Source organism: Wyeomyia smithii, chromosome 1 (assembly GCF_029784165.1).
Source record: "Wyeomyia smithii strain HCP4-BCI-WySm-NY-G18 chromosome 1, ASM2978416v1, whole genome shotgun sequence".
Taxonomy (NCBI): Eukaryota; Metazoa; Arthropoda; class Insecta; order Diptera; family Culicidae; genus Wyeomyia; species Wyeomyia smithii.
Window position 1 is genome coordinate 27378914 of NC_073694.1, and position 18863 is coordinate 27397776.

Below are 18863 nucleotides of genomic sequence, written 5' to 3' on the forward strand. Positions count from 1 at the left end.
TCAGTCACAGAGATGAGCGACCCTTCAAATGTGACATCTGCGACACATTATGCAAAAGATGGAAAACATTAATGAGTCATATGCAGCAGATCCACAAGGTCGATCCCTACCCAAGGTAAATGACGTTAATGTAAATATGTAATGTAGGGAAGAATAAGTTTTTTTTCGTCTGTTGCAGCAACGCGGAAAGTTTAGATCCAAACCGGACTGATAACAGCCGAGGCAATGGTTCAGCAAAATACAACTGCGACATATGCGGTAAACAGTACAAACAATCAAGGTCTTTGCGCTTACATCTAGATCTTCATCAGAGCACTACTGTGATATCTGAAATTAAAACTCATAACTCAAAACGGTACGAGTGTAAAATTTGTGGAAAAGGGTTTTCACGTTCGCAAAGGTTCAAACAACATATGGTTTGCCACACCGACGAACGACCCTTTATTTGTGATATTTGCGGGTCAACGTATAAGTCAGCTGAAAGTTTGAGAATGCATCAGAAAAAGCACAACCCGGAGAGACCATATAAGTGCGAATTTTGCGGAAAAAGCTTCTTATTTTCCTCCGCACTAAAGCGGCACATAGTTTGTCATTTTGAAGAACGGCCTTTCAAATGTAATGTGTGCAACCGATCATTTAAGTCAGGTTATCAGCTAAAAGCTCATGAAAAAAAACACAACACAGAAAGTGAAAGTAGTTCAGCAGATTGAAATCGATAACATCTCTCTAGGGAGCACTCAAAGCAGTAACAACCTGAGCATTGGAAGCAGCATTCTCATGAAAACTGGGCAAATAGAGTGCATTTATCAAACAATATCCTGTTATTACAATCCTCAAGAAATATATCCAATGGTAAGCCTTCTTCGCGTCAAAGTTATCCGCGGAGGTTGCCCTGAATAGTGAAGGTGTAGTAGAGGTAGCGGTTATATTTCCTAGAGAGATTACTTATTCGGATGAATCGCTGCTTAGGAACCGAAGTTATTGTTGCTCCTAGCAGATCGAATAGCTCAAATAATATAGCAATTACCGACAAAACGTTTCGCTTTGTAAGCGGAACGATAGGGTTGAGAACTGAAATCTTGAATTAAAATTTGAGCGTGTTGGTTGCAATGGGTGGTCTCCCTGACACCCCTTGATTGGATGTAACATTTTGTCCACGTCGGACACAAGGATAGTTTGCTTCGTTCAACAACTATGTTAGCTTTCTGATTTTTATCACGCTCCTGGAAATGTCTTTTCAACACAATAGTGGCACACTTCTTCTTTCTTCTTTTGCTTGTTTTGGCTCACCTACAGACGGTGTTATGAACAGATACGCAAAGAGTGAGGTCGAAAACTCCAAGTGAACCGTCAAATCGAGGCTCCAAGTGTGCAAAGTAAACAAACTCAGGAGTACTTTTCGTACAGAATGTGTATTGTAATCAGTATAATTGTTGTGAACCACGTGCTATTATGGTTTGAACGGAAAATGTGTTTGTTATGCTTGTATTATGAGTGATGCATTGAAAATTAAAAAAGTGTATAAACAAGCTTTGATACTCAGTTATATATCCTTACAAAGTTTCGGAATTTCATTACACTTTCTAGTGCGTATGAAAAGTCATACGAAATTAAATGTGGTTGCCAGAATTGTTTGGAATAGAATATTAGCAAAGGGTTGCCATATTTACTGCTTTTCTCTTTGCGTATCTCTTTATAACACAGTCTCTAATCTAAACGAGTTCATAGTTGATTTTCTTGATTTTATGATTTGATTCATTTTCACGTCAAGTTGAACAGTAATCTTTAAGCGTGCATGCCATGACATGTTTTTGTTTTCTAGTTCGAGTCATTGTTGAATTATTATAATATTATGTTATAGAATTATGTTTGTTTTCTAATCATTGAAAAACATTTATAAAATCGAAAAATGGAAAATTCATTCTGTTCAGAGCTCACTCAAATAAAGGTAGAAGAGCTTATAATATTCGACACTTTACCAGCGGAAGAGGAAACTGCACCCATTAGCGATCGATGCTCCGATGAAACGACTGTAACGAGCGCCCTGAGCGAAGGTTCAGCTGAAGTAATACAAGAATCTGTTACGGATATCACTGATGAAGAGAAGACCACAACAGCAAAAAACAACTTGGAGAATCACAGCAGAACTAATGGGAAACGTCCATTTGCATGTAATATCTGCAACAAAACATACAGCCACTCCAAAAATCTATGGAGCCATAAGAAAGTTCATACACGAGAAGGTTACTTCGAGTGTAGCATATGCGAACGACGCTTCCTAATTGAAAAAAGATTATCGTCCCACATGAATATACACCGCACAGATTGCCCACATCAGTGTCGGATTTGCGGTAAAAAATGCGCAACTAAACATGATCTCGCCGATCATATGCCCCTGCACAGCGACGAGCGAGCCTTTGAATGTGCAATCTGTGGCAGATCGTTTAAAAGATCCCGAGCTTTGAAGCTTCATTTAAACAGAAACCACAAGGACGGACCCTCCTCAAGGTAGGTTAAAGGCTTTTTCACAGTATGTTGCAGGAGAACCAAAAATGTAATTTTTCTAGCATTTCATCAAACGCTCTTGTATTTGTTACAGCAGTTTGGACGGTTCGAAACCGCAGAAGTTCAAAGGGAAACGACGTTTTGCTTGCGATGTATGCAGTAGAACATGCAGTACACCTGAACGTTTACATCATCATATGGGTGTTCATACAGGAGACCGGAACTTCCAGTGTGACATATGCGGACGACGATTTATCTTCAAAACTAGATTATCGGTGCACATGAAAATACACCGCACAGATTGCGCGCATAAGTGTTTGATTTGCGATATCAAATTCCCATCCAGCCATCAACTTGTAGACCATATGCGCAGTCACAGCGATGGGCGCCCCTTCAAATGTGGCATCTGCGAAACATCATTTAAGAGACCGAATTCCCTGGGGCGTCATATGAAGCAGGTTCACGAGGTCGATCGCTTCCCAAGGTTAGTGCCATTTACGTGTTCAATGTAATGAAGAATGTAGCGTTCAATAAAGTCTTGATGACTTTTTCAAACGAAAGCGGGAAAATTCAGTTCCAGTTCATTTTTTCAGGTTCAGCACCACGGAGAGTTTGGAACCAAATCGGACTGATAACAGGCAGAGCGATTCTGCAGTGAAATACAGCTGCGATATATGCGGTAAACAGTACACACACAAAAATTCTCTTCGGTTACACCTGGAACTTCATCAGAGCACTGCTGTTGTGAGATCCAGACAGCAATTTCCATGTGAAATCTGCAGTGAAGCATTTTCACAAGAGTCAGCACTTGTGCGACACATTGAAGCTCACACTACAAAGCGACACCAGTGTAAGATTTGTGGAAAAAGATATTCTCGTTCGCATTGGCTCCTACTGCATATGGCTTGTCATAGGGAGAAAATACCTGTTAATTGTGATATTTGTGGTATATCATGTGAGTCAGTTGATACTTTGAGAGAACATAAACTGAAGCACCCCAGGCCTCATAAGTGCGAAATTTGTGGAAAAGGATTTCCACGTCCTCAAAATCTTATGAAGCATATGATGTGCCATTCTGCAGAACGACTATTTAAATGTGATATTTGCGGTTTCGCATATAAGACAGCTGTTGGTTTGAAAAGGCATCAAATAAAGCACGGCTTTGAGAGTCCATATAAATGCGAAATTTGTGGAAAAAGATTTGTGAGTCCTGGAGAGCTCAAAAAACACATGGCTCGTCATACTGAAGAACGACCTTTTAAATGTGATATTTGCGGGTCCGCATATAAGTCATCTAGTAGTTTGAAAACACATCAAATAAAGCACACCTCTGAGAATCCATACAGATGCGAAATTTGCGGGAAAAACTTTCCATTTCCTTCCCGCCTAGAGGGGCATATGCTTCGCCATACTAAGCCTTTTAAATGTGATATGTGTGACCGATCATTTAAGACTGCTGATAAGCTGAAAAATCACAAAAAGAAACACCACAGTTGAGAGAGTGAGATCAAGTTTCGATTCGAATCTTCCTATAAAATGGCCTTGCGAAAGCGATGTTTGCGTTGCAAAATACAGCGTGTTTTGACCTTAGTCGCCAGATTCTAGTGAAATCAAGCTTCAAGTACGAGTAGGTACCTATGAATACAAAATCCCAACAAGAGTCGCAGATATGAAAAAAATGCAGGACAGACATGAGAAAGCGATTGATTAGTTCATACAATCAGAAAGCGATAATGTGAACCTAATCCCGTCCTGTTTTACTTTCGGTAAGTATATGCATCTTGATACAAATCCTACATTATCTACGTCATTGTTTTGCCCCCATCTCGCGTACCGCTCATGCTAGTTTTGTTTTTCGTTTCCCCTTTTTCTTTCCAAATGAAACTTTTGCTCAATAAACACGCGATCGGTGTTCTCTCTAAATCTATTGTATCCGAGTTTATTTTATCCGATGCGCAGGATTGTTTCAGGTTATGGGCCCAGTAACGACTGCGAGTGTTAAGTAAAATAATGGCAATTTAAAAGTAGCTAGACCGATCCCTGCTCTCGTTTTTCAACGGTTTCTACTTTTCGGCATGAAAGTTCCACATGCGCGTATTGTTTTTTTTTTTTTTTTTTTTTTTTTTTTTTCGTTGGGCAGGATGCAAAGTCGTGTGATCAAGTGGCAGGCGATTAGCGACAGGATGACACCCACAAAGCCACATGGAGAACATCTGACCAACGAACAACAAACCAAATTGACCGTGTGCTCATCGAAGGACGGTTTTTCTCGGACATCACCAACGTACGCACCTACCGAGGTGCGGGCATTGACTCTGACCTCTACTTTGTGGCGGTTTGTATGCGCTCAAACGCCGATCCCCGCGGCTCAACATTAAGCAGCTACGGAACCCGCAAGCTGCCAAAATCTACGCGCAACAGCTTGAAGCGGCACTATCCATGGTAGAAGAGCTCGGCGCAGTTTCTCTCGAGGATGACTGGATCACGATCCGCACGGCCATCCGGGAGTCCGCGATGACGGCACTATGAGCAGAGGCCGATGGGGAATGCGAGGCAGCGAGGACAGAGAAAAGCCGGACCTGAGTAAATTACCTGAGGGTAAGGACGAGAGAGAACCTGGCCAAGTACATACGAGACGAAAAAATGGCCAGCAGGAGGATCGTGATCATGAAGATCTAGAAAAGCCATTCACTGCTAATGATACGCGAAAGTTCTCAAAATACTAACCAATCCTGTACAAGCTATGTGCTGCAAGCCTACTTTTGCCAGGATGTGGAAGGTAATCTCATCACGATAGTGTGTTGGTCGACAAGTGGAAGCAGCACTTCGTTGAACATCTGAATGGCGATGCAACAAACAAAAGCGGAACTGGAACGGAGCTGGGAATGTTAGCAGTAGATGGCTGAGATTGAAAAAGCATCGGCAAAGACGGGTGCCGGGCGAGCTCAACAAACATGGTGAAAAAAACACTTGCTAGAGCATTGCACTGGATCATTTCCAAGATCTGGTAAAGGGAGGGAGTCATCTACCCCATCAATAAGAAGGGCGAAAAGCTGGAGTGATACAACTAACGGGGCATTACGCTCATCAACGCTCCAACGTCTATCATCTTTAACCATGAAGTTCGTGGAGCAGTACCAGTCGGGTTTCATAGGAGCCCGTGCCACCAAGGATCAGAACTTCTCAATTCGCGAGTACAACTGACTTGATTGATCAAGGCCACCACGGCGCAAGTGATGTGCTACGTGGGTGTTTTGAATCGCGCAGAGGGTTAAGACAACTGTTTAACATCGCCCTTGAGGGTGTGATCAGGCGAACATCAATTTTCACAAGGTCTGTTTAGCTTCTGGGCTGCGCAGATGACTTCGACATCATAATATGTACTACGCCCGACTGCGAGCCCTAGCCGGATGAATCGGACTATGAATAAATGCGCCGAAAACGAAATACATACGAGTGAGAGGCTATAAGGGCATCCTTAACAGTGCGCTTCTATACCCCGTTTGGCAGCGCTCTATCATCACTTCATACCGTACCGGTCGCTGCTAAACGCGCTAGAGAAATAGTAGCCGAGACGATAGCAACGACCGGTGTGAAAACGGGTGAGTGCGCAAAATAGCCGCGCTGTACACAGTCGCCATAACAACTTAAATAGTAGCGCACTGTTAAGGATGCCCTAAGGAGAACAACATCAGCCTTGCATCCAAGCTGGAAATCGTGCCTTATTTTTACCATGGAAATATCCATGAGCTGCACGCGCTACTTGGAGAGAACCCCATTGCACACCTGGCGAAGGTCAACAGGTTACGATGGGCTAGTTACGTCGTAAGGCTACTGGAACAACGCTGCCGGCACCAGAAATAGATTGGCGCAGCGTGCACGATGGCTTGACCCCATCGCAAGAGCGTTGTGGGTGATGAGACGCCTGGGGACTGGCAAAACAGCTCAAAACCGAGCAACATGGCGACAACTTCTTGATATAGCACGAGTCTGGCTCAGAACGTGGTCAGTTTGATTTGCTGTTCACTGGTTTGATGAACTCCAAGCTTCTAACCACTAGGCCGCGGGAAGCTGCGTAGTGTATGCACCGTTGGTCGTTGTTGTTCGTGTCAGTGTGTAGTCCCTACTGTAGCATGGTCACTGTTATACGAATTTAAATCATTCAATTTCACTTAGTTTCACTGTTCAATGTTGCATGATAGAATTGAAAATCAGACGCTTGTATACAATACTCCACTATATTGAATTCAGCAGTTTCAAATTCCCTTTTCTTAGTATTTTCCGTCTCACTAAATACCGAAGCGGGTGGGGAAGCAAATCTGCGATTGGAAGAACGGAAGAAAGAAGGAGATAAAATCATTCACGCTTAAGCCATAAATGATCGTGTTGAAGTGGTTCATTACTTCCGATCGCGGAAACCGAATACCGCGCAACTTATCTGAGGGTTTTCGGAACTACTACTCGTCCATTTCAATTCTGATCGTGAACGAGGCAGCAGTGTGATTAGTTTATTTCGCGTGCGTTTTATAGTAAGTCTTCTGTTAAATGCGAGTGTCCTTTTTAGTCAAGTTTTTCCGTTTCGTTAGGGTTTAGCTAGTGCGGTTAAGTTAGAAGTGCGGTCTACGGACGCTTTTTCGTGCGTTATTGTTACAAAAAGAAGGTAAGAGGTTTTAAATGTGTGTACGACAGAAAATGCTGAAAACCCAAATCAGCCGTTGTCGGCTTCTTTTTTGGGCTTTCTTTTCGCCCTTTACTAGCCGCTGCACCAGCGCGACGCTGCCACCCTCACGCTGCTGACCCACGACGGAATTGGAAGTTGCTGCTCTGGTTAAACGTCGGCCCTTGAGATCAGCCGGCAAACGACGCCGTCGATACCGTCCGATCGACGCCATCCCGTCCCATTGATCGACGCCATCGCTTATCATCGAGTGACGCCATCGCAGCTCATCGATCGACGCCAAGCAGAACAGCAGTGGACGCAACAAGTCATCGACGGTAGGGCTATTAATAGCACCGACGGGACTTCTTTATCTACCGTGAGTAAAAATAGCTCTATGAGCCGGGTCCGATAAAGACACACAAAAAAACCCTTCTTGATAGAAAGCTTTCGCCGTCCAGCCGTCTGTTGGACGAGTTCTTTTAACCGCACTGTAGGAGTAAAGTAGGGAAGCACACAGAAGCGAGGAAATAAAATGTGATAATTGACTGTACACGCCACTAACCCGTTAGACTTAAGTAAATCCCGCTTCATACAATAAATGTAAATCGTTGTAAATACTATATACTATGCTCGATTTTATGCTTCCCAAACAGGTAAATCTTGTCTAGGAGAATTCTCACATTCGCGTACGTGTAGTTTTTTGTCGTTGTTCGTTCTTATTTTACTCCGGGTGGCTCTCGGGAAACAGCCCCACTATTGCCGCTGAATCGAACAGAAAGATTTGGCTTTGGTGTTCCGCCTGTGATGATAACGCTTATTTTTCGGACACTCGTGTTTTCCGTGTTTCGATAAGACGGTTGTTTTTGGCTAAGCGGAGTAGTGGTTTCATCGTACGCGCGGCGGAGTAATTCTTCATTCAACAATTGCTACCGTTTCTTTATGTCGTTTCGGGACAATTCTTCCACAACCTGCCCTGAGGTTTAGGTTTCGTGCTGGGCAAAATTTAACACGACGAGTAGCCCTCTCTGGAGTTGGCGCTTAAGCTACTCGTTTATACGTCCTGGAAGGTATTTAGTAGACGGAAACACATCGCGGCCTGTGGGCCAGCTACACTACCAACACACGGCGTCCTTATAACGAACTTGATGTCCCGTGTCGAGCAGCTGTCGTATGTTACCTCCAACTGCGCGTAGAACGATTTTTTCTCATCGTTAGGTCCACCTTCGTGCGGGCAGTGCATTTTCCTCAACAAACACACAATTGATGATGCGATCCTGCATTCCGCCTAGCATACAAAAACCCGGTGGTTACTCCACCGTGGTTTATGCCGCCACGGATTCTCCAAACCTTTTCACCTTTGCGACAGATGTCCTGCAGATCCACGATACTAGTTGCCTTACTAGGGCCACGCTACCAATACTCGTGATGGGGCTGCCATTCTGGCTATAGCGCTCGACACAATACGCTGTTGTGAGCCGCCTCTAACTTGGGAAACAGACGCTCAGAGAGTTTGGGATTTTCTCCGGGGAGATAATTTGAGATTACTGCTTATGACGTTACCTTGATACCACATACATAAGACATACGTCACAGTGGCATTTTTATTCTGGTACACGTTGCCCCACAGTACTCCGTTCCTCGTCCTGTCCAACTGGTCGACAAATAATGAACAAAATAAATTTTCTTTTTCTCGGCTTCATCGAGCCTCAAAGAAAATGCCATAAGGAACTGTCAAAAAGTTATTTACAAAATCAATGCAGCATTTTTCGAGTAGGAATGAGACAAATACAGGGCTGTGCAGGTACACTGCCTTCAAAAACAACTCAAACTAATTTAATTCAGAGTGTGGTACCATTCGAGTAGTTCATTTTGGGAACCATCCATTAATGTTGTCACGCGTTTAGGGGGAGGGGGGGGGGGTTTCAATTATTATGACATTTTGTGACATATGAGGGAGGGGGGGGTTAGCTTGAATGTGACATCACATTTCAACTCAAAAAAAAAAAAATAAAAAAGTCACATACCTAACCACAGAGATTAACTCAGAACTATTTATGATATTCGTATTATTCATTTATAGTTCTACCACATACATAAGACATACGTAACACTGGCGTTTTTTCTGGTACACGTTGCCCCATAGTACTCCGTACCTCGCCCTGTCAAACTGCTCGATAAATAATGAACAAAATGAATTTTCTTTTTCTCGGCCTTATCAAGCCCCAAAGAAAATCCCATGAGGAACTGTCAAAAAGTTATTTACAAAATCAAGGCAGCATTTTTCGAGTAGGAACGAGACAAATGCAGGGCTGCGCAGGTACACTGCCTTCAAAAACAACTCAAACAGAGGTTTTTTTTACAGAGGTTGGTACTTTCGAGTAGTTCATTTTGTACCAACTTTTTTGGAAGTTTTCTTCCTGAGTGCTACGTATGTCTTATGTATATGGTTCTACCACATACATAAGACATACGTAACACTCAGGAAGAAATCTTCCAAAAAAGTTGGTACAAAATGAACTACTCATATATATTAGTTTTATTTTTTTTTTTTTTTTTTGCTGTATGGACTTCCACACTGCGACCAGAATCGTAGATCTATTGTGAGATATGCCCGGGTGTCTGCTGTATCCCGCACTTCTGTTAATAACAGTACCGCTATTGAGAAGTGGCATGCTTATTATTATTGTTCATCAGTGCTTGTGTGTAATGTGCTACTCTTCCTTACACGCTTACTGTTCTACTATACCGATACTCGTTCTTCTTGCCAAATATCACCAATTATAATCCCTGGAGAAGTTTCATCGTGCGTCCTTCTCGCCAGTTTTATTGATAAGAGGGACTTATTTTTTGTTAGGAGGAAGTCATGCAAAGATATTGTAGATTTCAGCGTGAAGGAAGGGTAACTGGTGGGGAGCCTGAGAATAAACCCATGCTTGAAAGTCCTTTTTGACATTGGATGGCCTGGTTCTACTAAGATTCGAACCCACGACCATCCGCTTGACAATGTGGACTCTGTAACCTTGCGGCTACGCAGCTCCCCCACCTGTATATATACTCGTTGCTTCTAGTCAAGTTCTCTTCTAGATGTGGAGTAACTTACTACATCAAAGTGAACAGTATGCCTTCAGCGTGCATTCTATGACATATTTTTGTTTACTAGTTCGAGCCGGGAGACTATGGAGAATATTAATGAATTTTGTACTGCTTTTTACTGCGACAATTTGAAGCTAAATCGTGTGAATAAGTAGATATAATCACTTCGAAACGATATTTCGTTCACATCACGTGAACAGTTCGAGCGAAATGGAGGGCTACAGCCTAATAAAGATGGAAGGATGCACTCCAGCAATAAAGCTAGAAGAGCTTATAATATTTGACACTGTGGCTACGGAAAGGGAACCGACTGTAACGAAAGGTTCAACTGATGTGGAACAAGAACCGGTGATGGAAATTACCGATGAAGTTAAGACTACAGCAGCTTCCAGGTAACTTTGTGCTCGTTTCTCGGATTCAATCGGTATTTTTTCTTAACAAATTGCCTAATCGAATAATTTTTGAAGTCTACAGCATTCTCAGAGAATATAGAGTCGAATATCTTCTAGGCTGATAAATAATGGAAACTCACATACATTTAGGAGATACTTTAGATTGTCTTAAGGTTTTTGTCAGTTTTCAGAGAATTTGTTTTAGTAACATACATACAAGGGTGCTCAGCGTTTCTGATATTAATTCTAAAAATTTTTGAAGAAAGCTTCAGCATTACTAACAGTCTTTACCAAAAGCTAGGAAAAAACTAAAAACACAGTAAGGGTATCCTAAATTAACTCTAGAATACAGAAGATAACCAACATAATTTCCTTTGAATGCCCTTTCAAGCTCAATTGGAATCACTTGTCTTTTTCCAACTTGTGCTCAAACTGAAAAATCAAAACTTAAATTTAAATGATAACCGTTTTTCTTTGCAGCAACTCTAACGATTCAAAAATGCGCAATATAGATGTTGGTGATGATTCACACAAAAAGAACGCCTGTGAATTCTGCAATAAAAAATACTGCTCAAAAGTCAACTTGGAGAATCATAGAAGAATTCACACCGGGGAACGACCTTTTGCGTGTGATATTTGCAGCAGAACATTCCGCACAGCTACGATTCTTCTCCACCATAAGAATGCTCATTCAAAGCAACACTTTGAGTGTGATATATGCAAGCGACGTTTTTCCATGAAATCTAACTTAACGCACCACAGGAATATTCATCGCTCAGATTGTCCTCATAAGTGTCCGATTTGCGATAAATTACTCCCGACTAATTCTCATCTCGAACAACATGTACGCAGTCACAGCGATGCACGACCCTTCAAATGCGACATCTGTGACGCATCATACAAGGGTCATAATGCTCTGAAAGATCATATGAAGATCCACAAGGTCGAGCCTTTCCCTGAGTAAGTATTTACATGTTTAAAGTGGTTAGGGACCAGATCGACTTGAACTGTCCTACAGTACGGTCGCATTTAACCAACAGCTCGAGGCTAAGTCTTAGACTACCGAGAGATATTAAAATTTTGTTTTTCGCTTTCAACAGGCAATCTTTTTAAAAGACTACCTGTTTAAAGGCAAAGTAGTAAAATTGTTTTTAAAGTTAACGAGTGTTTAGTGAATTAATTTGGTTTGAGATATTTCTACTTAAATTCTATAGTGAAGTGAAAGTGTAGTGAAGTTGTCCTGTTATGCCTGGAAAAAATAAAAAAGCTCGCTTTGATGCGGCATCAAGGAAACGTGAGGCATCTCCTCCAAGTGACACTGAAATTTCGACCAACAGGTATGATATTTTTTCTTCTGTTGGGGATCTAGAATTCCAAACTTCTCATACTGAGCATGAAGCCGTTATGAAGAAGGTTCAAGTTCCACCCTAAGACAAGACGCGACAGCTGGCTTCTTATTTTTCTTTTCGTAACGGCCGTCATCCCCGTCGAAATTTTTTTGAACATTCCATACCGTTGATGCCAGAATGATTATTTTTAACAACTTCTGCAGGTCAATGAAAATAAAACAAATTAAAATTGCAATATATAGGCGAATAATACTCAATTCTTATTTATTATTTTATGTTCAATAAAGCATACTCTACATCTATTATCAAATTTTTTCTTCCTAAGTTTCTTGGTACCCAAATTTTTTCTTTCTAAGTTTCTTGGACTTCAACCGAAATAGTAATGAACGATTAATCAATGCATTTTTAAAATTATAACAGTGAAATACATTACTCGGTAATATCATGTACCTTGCATACTTTTGCATCATTATTTATGAACAATTATAATAACTAAATTATGACTCTCCAGCATCACTGCTTTACAGTGAAAAGTAACCTCGTTGTATTTTCTACGTGACGATTGCATCATCGAATTCAGCCAATCAGCAGCCGGTTCAAATTGGTTGAATGTAACGGTGACCAGCTGTCACGTCTTGTCTTAGGTTCCACCTATTGTGGAACTTTAAAGCATTTCGATCAGAACTTTCATCATTTCTATCGAATGTGAAAGTTAATTTTCTAATTGGTCGCCAAGGCGAAATTCGTATTTTGGCCGAATCTTTTGATGGCCATAAACATCTTTTACAGTATTTGACTGAAAAGATGTATAAATTTTACACTTTTGATGCCAAAAACGAGAGACCGTTTAAGGCTGTGTTGAAAGGTCTCTCAAATGATCCATAATCTTACGCAAAGTCGGAATTGTCAAGCCTATGGTCATGGAACTCGAAACTGCCATATGACTGCAAAATGTATGATTTGTGGTGACACTAGTCACACGAAAGATATCTGCCCCGTGAAAGAGATCACTAATAGTTTCAAATGTGTAAATTGTGGGTGAAATCACAAATCTAATTTCTTTAATTGTCCTGTAAGGTCAAAAATTATTGCTTCTAGACAACGTAGGAATTCTGAACAACCTGTTGTCAATGTGGGTAATCAAAAGACTTTCAGTACTGTTCAGGCATCACCAGCTCTTGCATTAGCAGGTGTGTCTGTAGGTAATAATTTAAATTCAGATAACAAATTTCAGAAAAATATTCCTGTTCAGGCAACACCAGGCTGTTCATATGCCAGTGTCCTTTCAGGTAATATTTCAAATTCAAACAGTAACAAACCATTCGTGTTTGGTGCTGAAAAGTCAGCCAGTATTGATTTAGGTTATCCAACTCCCGAAAAGATTGAATACCTACAACAATCCATGCTGCAGCTAATGTCCGTTTTGTTGAACTGTAACTCGATGTACGAGGCTGTTCAAGAAGGTATAAAATTTACAACTAATATTGTTATGAAATTGAAATTCAGCAATGATTTTAAATAATGCTGTAAATTTTCTAAATTGGAATGCTCGCTCTTTAAAAGCGTAAGAGGATGAATTTTTCAATTTTTTAACAGTCCACGATGTGCATATTGCAGTTGTGACTGAAACGCTTTTAAAGCCAAATATTAAACTAAAAAAGAACCCAAATTTTATAGTTCATAGGTTTGATAGAATTGATGTTGCCGGTGGTGGAGTTGCAATAGTTATCCACCGTCGAATAAAACATCGTGTTTTACCCCATCTTGAAACCAAAGTTATCGAGAGTTTGGGAATTGAAATTGAAACAAGTATTGGCATTTTATTTATAGCCGCAGTGTATTTGCCTTTTCAATGCACTGGTGAGCGAAAAAATTATTTCAAGGGAGATTTGCAAAAACACAAGAAATAAATCTAAATTTTTAATCATCGGTGATTTTAATGCGAAACATCGATCTTGGAATTATGCTCAACTATTTTAAATCCCACTGGATCTGTGTTAAATTATCACAAGACTAATTGGGATAGTAATCGTTCTACGATCGAGGAAAATTTGAATGATGATATTATTTTACAAAATAGTGCTGACATTGACAGAGCATTAGAAAATTTTAGCAGCTTAATACTCAATGCCCGGAATTTATCAGTTCGTAAGGCAAGAGTGAAATTTAATGCACCAATTATTGACAGTGAACTTCAACTTCTTATACGTTTGAAGAACATACGGAGACGTCAATACCAAAGATCTCGTGATCCTGCTTTGAAAATTATTTTTCAAGAATTTCAAAAGGAAATTAAACATTAAACATTCACTCTCTTGCGAAATGAGAATTTCATGAGAGAAGTTGAACAACTAAAACCTTATTCAAAACCTTTCTGGAAGCTTTCGAAGGTTCTTAAGAAACCCTCGAAGCCCATTCCAGTCCTTAAAGATAATGATTGCATTTTTCTAACGAATGAACAAAATTCTCAAAAACTTGCTCAGCAGTTTGAGAGTGTTCATAACTCCAATTTGAACGTAGTAAGTCCTATTGAAAATGAAGTAAACCAAAAGTATGTTCAGATCACCCAAGAATTTTTTTCCGAAGAGGTATTGGAGACAAACTTGAATGAGGTGCGAACCATTCTCAAAAAATTCAAAAACATGGAAGCACCAGGAGATGATGGGATTTTCTATATCCTCATCAAAAGACTTCCCGAAAACTCTTTAAATTTCTTGGTAAATTTTTTTAACAGATGCTTTGCACTAGCACATTTTCCTACGAAATGGAAAAATGCCAAAATCACTCCAATTTTAAAACCCAAAAAGAATTAAGCTGAGGCATCAAGTTATCGACCAATAAGTTTACTTTCCTCTATTAGCAAACTTTTTGAAAGAATAATTCTTAATAGAATGATAACACATATTAATGAGAACTCAATTTTTGCAAATGAGCAGTTTGGTTTTCGCCATGGGCATTCCACTACTCATCAGTTACTATGAGTAACAAATATGATTCGAACTATTAAATCTGAAGGCTATTCGACTGAAGCTGATCTTCTAGATATAGAAAAGGCATTCGACAGTGTTTGGCATAAAGGTTTAATAGCTAAAATGTCAAATTTCAGTTTTCCGCTTTACCTCACAAAAATGATACAAAGTTATTTAACTGACCGCACTCTCCAGGGTAACTATCTCAATGGTAAATCTAATAGATTGCCTGTTAGAGCTGGTGTGCCTCAGGGGAGTATCTTGGGCCCAATCTTATATAACATTTTTACTTCTGATCTTCCTGATTTACCACCAGGTTGTGAGAAATCTCTGTTTTGTGACGATACAAGCATTTCCGCAAAAGGAAAAAGCCTTCGTGTTATATGCAGTCGGCTTCAAAAAAGTTTAGATATATTTTCTTCATACTTACAAAAATGGAAGATTTCCCCTAATGCTTCTAAAACACAGTTAATTATTTTTCCTCATAAGCCAAGAGTTTTATTTCTCAAACCCACCCATAACCACGTTATTAAGATGAACGGTGTGGTCTTAAATTGGTCTGATCAAGTTAAATACTTAGGGTTAATTTATGATAAGAATCTTACTTTCAAGGAGCACATTGAAAATATCCAGTCAAAGTGCAATAAGTATATCAAATGTTTATAACCTCTTATCAACAGGAATTCTAGACTTTGTCTCAAGAATAAACTGTTAATTTACAAACAAATATTTAGACCAGCAATGTTATATGCAGCTCCCATCTGGACAAGTTGTTGTGCAACCAGGAAGAAGACACTTCAAAGGATTCAGAATAAACTTTTGAAAATGATTTTGAAGCGTCCTCCCTGGTTTAGCACGATCGAGCTACATAGGCTCACTAATGTAGAAACATTAGAAAATATGTCAAGCCAAATTATCAACAAATTCCGACAAAAATCGTTGCAATCCTCAATTGCAACGATTAGCTCACTTTATAGTCAGTAAGATAGTTTCAAGTTTATTTTAAGTTTCGTTGTATTCCTTTTTTTTTTCTTGACAAGTAGGTTTAATAATTTTCCTGCAATTACATTATCTTAACTGCGAAAGCTAATAACATTCAATTATACTAAAAAGCGTACAAATATATATAATAGTGTTGAAATGTCACCATTTGTGGCAGAACACACAATACTAGTTCTGAATAGATATTTTAGTACATAAATAAATCATTACAAACTCCCCCCCCCCCCCTAAAAAAAAAAAAAAAAGTGGTTAGGGATGAAAAAGTTTCATGAAAGTATTTGACACGGATAGGTGAAATCTGAGAAATTTAAGACACAAACCTTGAAGGGAAAGAGCGGAATGTAATGTTGCTGAAAAGAATCACGTTACTTAAAAAAAATGCAACGAAAACATTTTCATGTGTTGATTAATTTTTTTTTTGTTGCAGCAGCACAGAAGGTTTGAAGCCAAATCGAACTGATGATAGCCTGAGTGAGGAATCAGCGAAATACACCTGCGATATATGTGGCAAACAGTACAAACAAATGAGATCACTTCACTTACATCTGAAGCGTCATCAGAGCACCACTGTGAGAACTAAGGCTGAAATCCAAAACAAAAAGCAGCACGAGTGTACGATTTGTGGAAAAGGAAATCCGAGTAGAACAATTCTCATGAAGCACATGCTTTGTCATACCGAAGAAAGGCCTTTTAATTGCGATATTTGCGGTTTATCATATAAGTCAGCTCGTGATATGAAAGTCCATAAAAATACACACATTGCGGAGAGACGGTATGAATGCGAAATTTGCGGAAAAAGATTTCTTATTTCTTCCACACTAAAGCGGCACTTGTTATGCCACACCGACGAACGGCCTTTTAAATGCAATATTTGCGGTCTGTCATTGAGGTTGGAATATAATCTAAGAAATCATATACTAAACCACAAATTCAAGCATGAAAATTCCACAATCGAGCAAAATCTTGAAACACATGTGGATGAAAAACGACTTTTCAATTGCGATATTTGCGATTTATCCTATAAAACAGTTTATGGTTTTAAAAAACATAAGGAAAAGCATCTCCGAGGCCCGCTTAAATGCGAAATTTGCGAGAAAATATTTCTATTACCTCACAGACTAAAGCGGCACATGGTTTGCCATTCGAATGAACGGCCCTATAAATGCAACATTTGCAGCTCATCATTCAAGTCTAGTTCTCATCTACAATCTCACGAAAACACACACTCGGAAGAACGATCTTACAAATGTGATATTTGCGTTTTTGCATGCAAGACAAAGAATGTGTTAAAGGAGCACAAGAAATCGCGAAAGCACCTAAGGCGAATACAAACAGTGATTGTTTAAAATATATGTTGGAAAAACTTTGAAGCCGCAAAAGTAATAAAAACGCATCTGAATGAGAATTTTAGTGGGTTAGAGCGACATAATTCATTTCGTGGTAAGTTTCCGACGCAAAGCGGTTTGTATAGGGCAGAAACAAAAAAAAAATCTGAAAACCTTTTAGTCATAAGGTATACTGGCGCTCATGGCAATTCCGGTCTATTTGCGTTTTTTTAGGCTAATTTTCTAGGGAATATTTTATGGCGTATTTTTTTGCTGTAGCCGAAAAGTTCCCAGGATAATCTTCAAATTTGAAAAGTACACAACATTTTCTATGTACACGATGCATAAGACACTTGTTTGCTCTGTTTATATCACAATTACTTATTAGATGTACGGATTCTGATATCAAGATACGCGATATCACATGATATCCGCTATACTGCCGGGATATAACATCCACTTGATCAGTTTTTCAATACAGCCCAAAAACGAACGGGTTACTTGTCACTTTGTCACATGAAATGGTGCATACGTCATTTCGTTTTCTTAATTTCATGCAACGTACGAATAAGTTACAACTAAAAGAAAGATACCAAAAGATGGGTCTTCGAATAACGAACAAATTGGCATAAGAACCCCATATTTGAAAAAAATGGCGCTTACGTCAGTCTGTGAGATTACGGCCGTATAAGGCAATCCACGGGTGACGTTTTTTTGCTTGTACGTTTGTTATTGTTGCTGTTTTTCAAGCTGTAAAATCAAAACACGGCCAAAACCGAAATCTTTTAATGTCGGCAATAATATCAAAAGTGATTTTATTGCCCCTTGCATGACTATTTTGACTTCTGTGATAATCATTCATTGCCCAATTTCTTATTTCGCTCTATCAAATTGAAACCTCAGTAGCGCAGTGGCAGTTTTTTTGGGTTCATTGTTTGTTTTGTTTTTCATTTGCAACATTAAGTATATATTTTTGAGCAGCTTTAGTTGAAAATTACGTTGAATATCAAAACAAAACTAAGTGTTACATGATTGATTGGGTGATACTGAGTATCGATACTTTCTCGATTGTCATTGTATCGATACCAGACCTCACGGTTTCAAGTATACTTTATAAATATATATAAGTATCAAGCACTGACCATTGCTGGAGTGATTTCTTATCAACCTACCAAGGTAGCAGTTATGATAGAGATTTCGTTTGTCTAGATAATACAATATTTCTCTCAAGCGTTTCGATAACGCTAGTATCGATACCCATCACCCAAACTGCGAAATTGTGTGCGAGGTTCGACTGTGATAATCGTGTATTTCGGGGTAGTCCAATTTGGCGTAAAAGTCGCAATATATTGTTGTATTTAGGATTGGCACTCGCGATACTAGAGCTACCGATCGGATAACATTTGTTTTTCACGCTTCTGGATCCGGATTGCATCCAAGTTGAGACCGATCGAACATAAGTTGAAAGCAGACTGAAATCAGCTGATCGCAACTGTCTCGTGGATTGCCTTATAGTGCAAACAAGGCATTATGCGTCAACGGAGCAATGCGAGTACATATTCACAGTT

At 39.7% G+C, this 18863-nt stretch overlaps 2 protein-coding genes across 5 annotated transcripts; both read left to right on the top strand.

The window, feature by feature from the left end:
* The first annotated feature begins 965 nt into the window (after positions 1-965).
* On the top strand, positions 966-4432 carry LOC129718746 (zinc finger protein 91-like). 2 transcript variants are annotated; one of them, XM_055669789.1, is made up of 3 exons: positions 966-2508; positions 2600-2989; positions 3099-4432. In XM_055669789.1, the coding sequence occupies exons 1-3, from the start codon at positions 1910-1912 to the stop codon at positions 4000-4002; spliced, it is 1893 nt and encodes a 630-aa protein (XP_055525764.1). In that variant the 5' UTR covers positions 966-1909; the 3' UTR covers positions 4003-4432. The 2 variants fall into 2 exon arrangements, with proteins under 2 accessions (XP_055525764.1, XP_055525765.1); XM_055669790.1 differs by lacking the exon at positions 3099-4432 and having other exon boundaries at positions 2568-2926.
* Positions 4132-17633, top strand: LOC129718748 (zinc finger protein OZF-like). Of its 3 annotated transcripts, none has more exons than XM_055669794.1 (3): positions 4132-4271; positions 11131-11610; positions 16398-17633. In XM_055669794.1, exons 2-3 carry the CDS (start codon positions 11150-11152, stop codon positions 17314-17316), a joined length of 1380 nt encoding a protein of 459 aa, XP_055525769.1. In that variant the 5' UTR covers positions 4132-4271; positions 11131-11149; the 3' UTR covers positions 17317-17633. The 3 variants fall into 3 exon arrangements, with proteins under 3 accessions (XP_055525769.1, XP_055525768.1, XP_055525767.1); XM_055669793.1 differs by lacking the exon at positions 4132-4271 and adding an exon at positions 9756-10650 and having other exon boundaries at positions 16401-17633; XM_055669792.1 differs by lacking the exon at positions 4132-4271 and adding an exon at positions 9762-10650.
* Positions 17634-18863: the final 1230 nt, after the last annotated feature.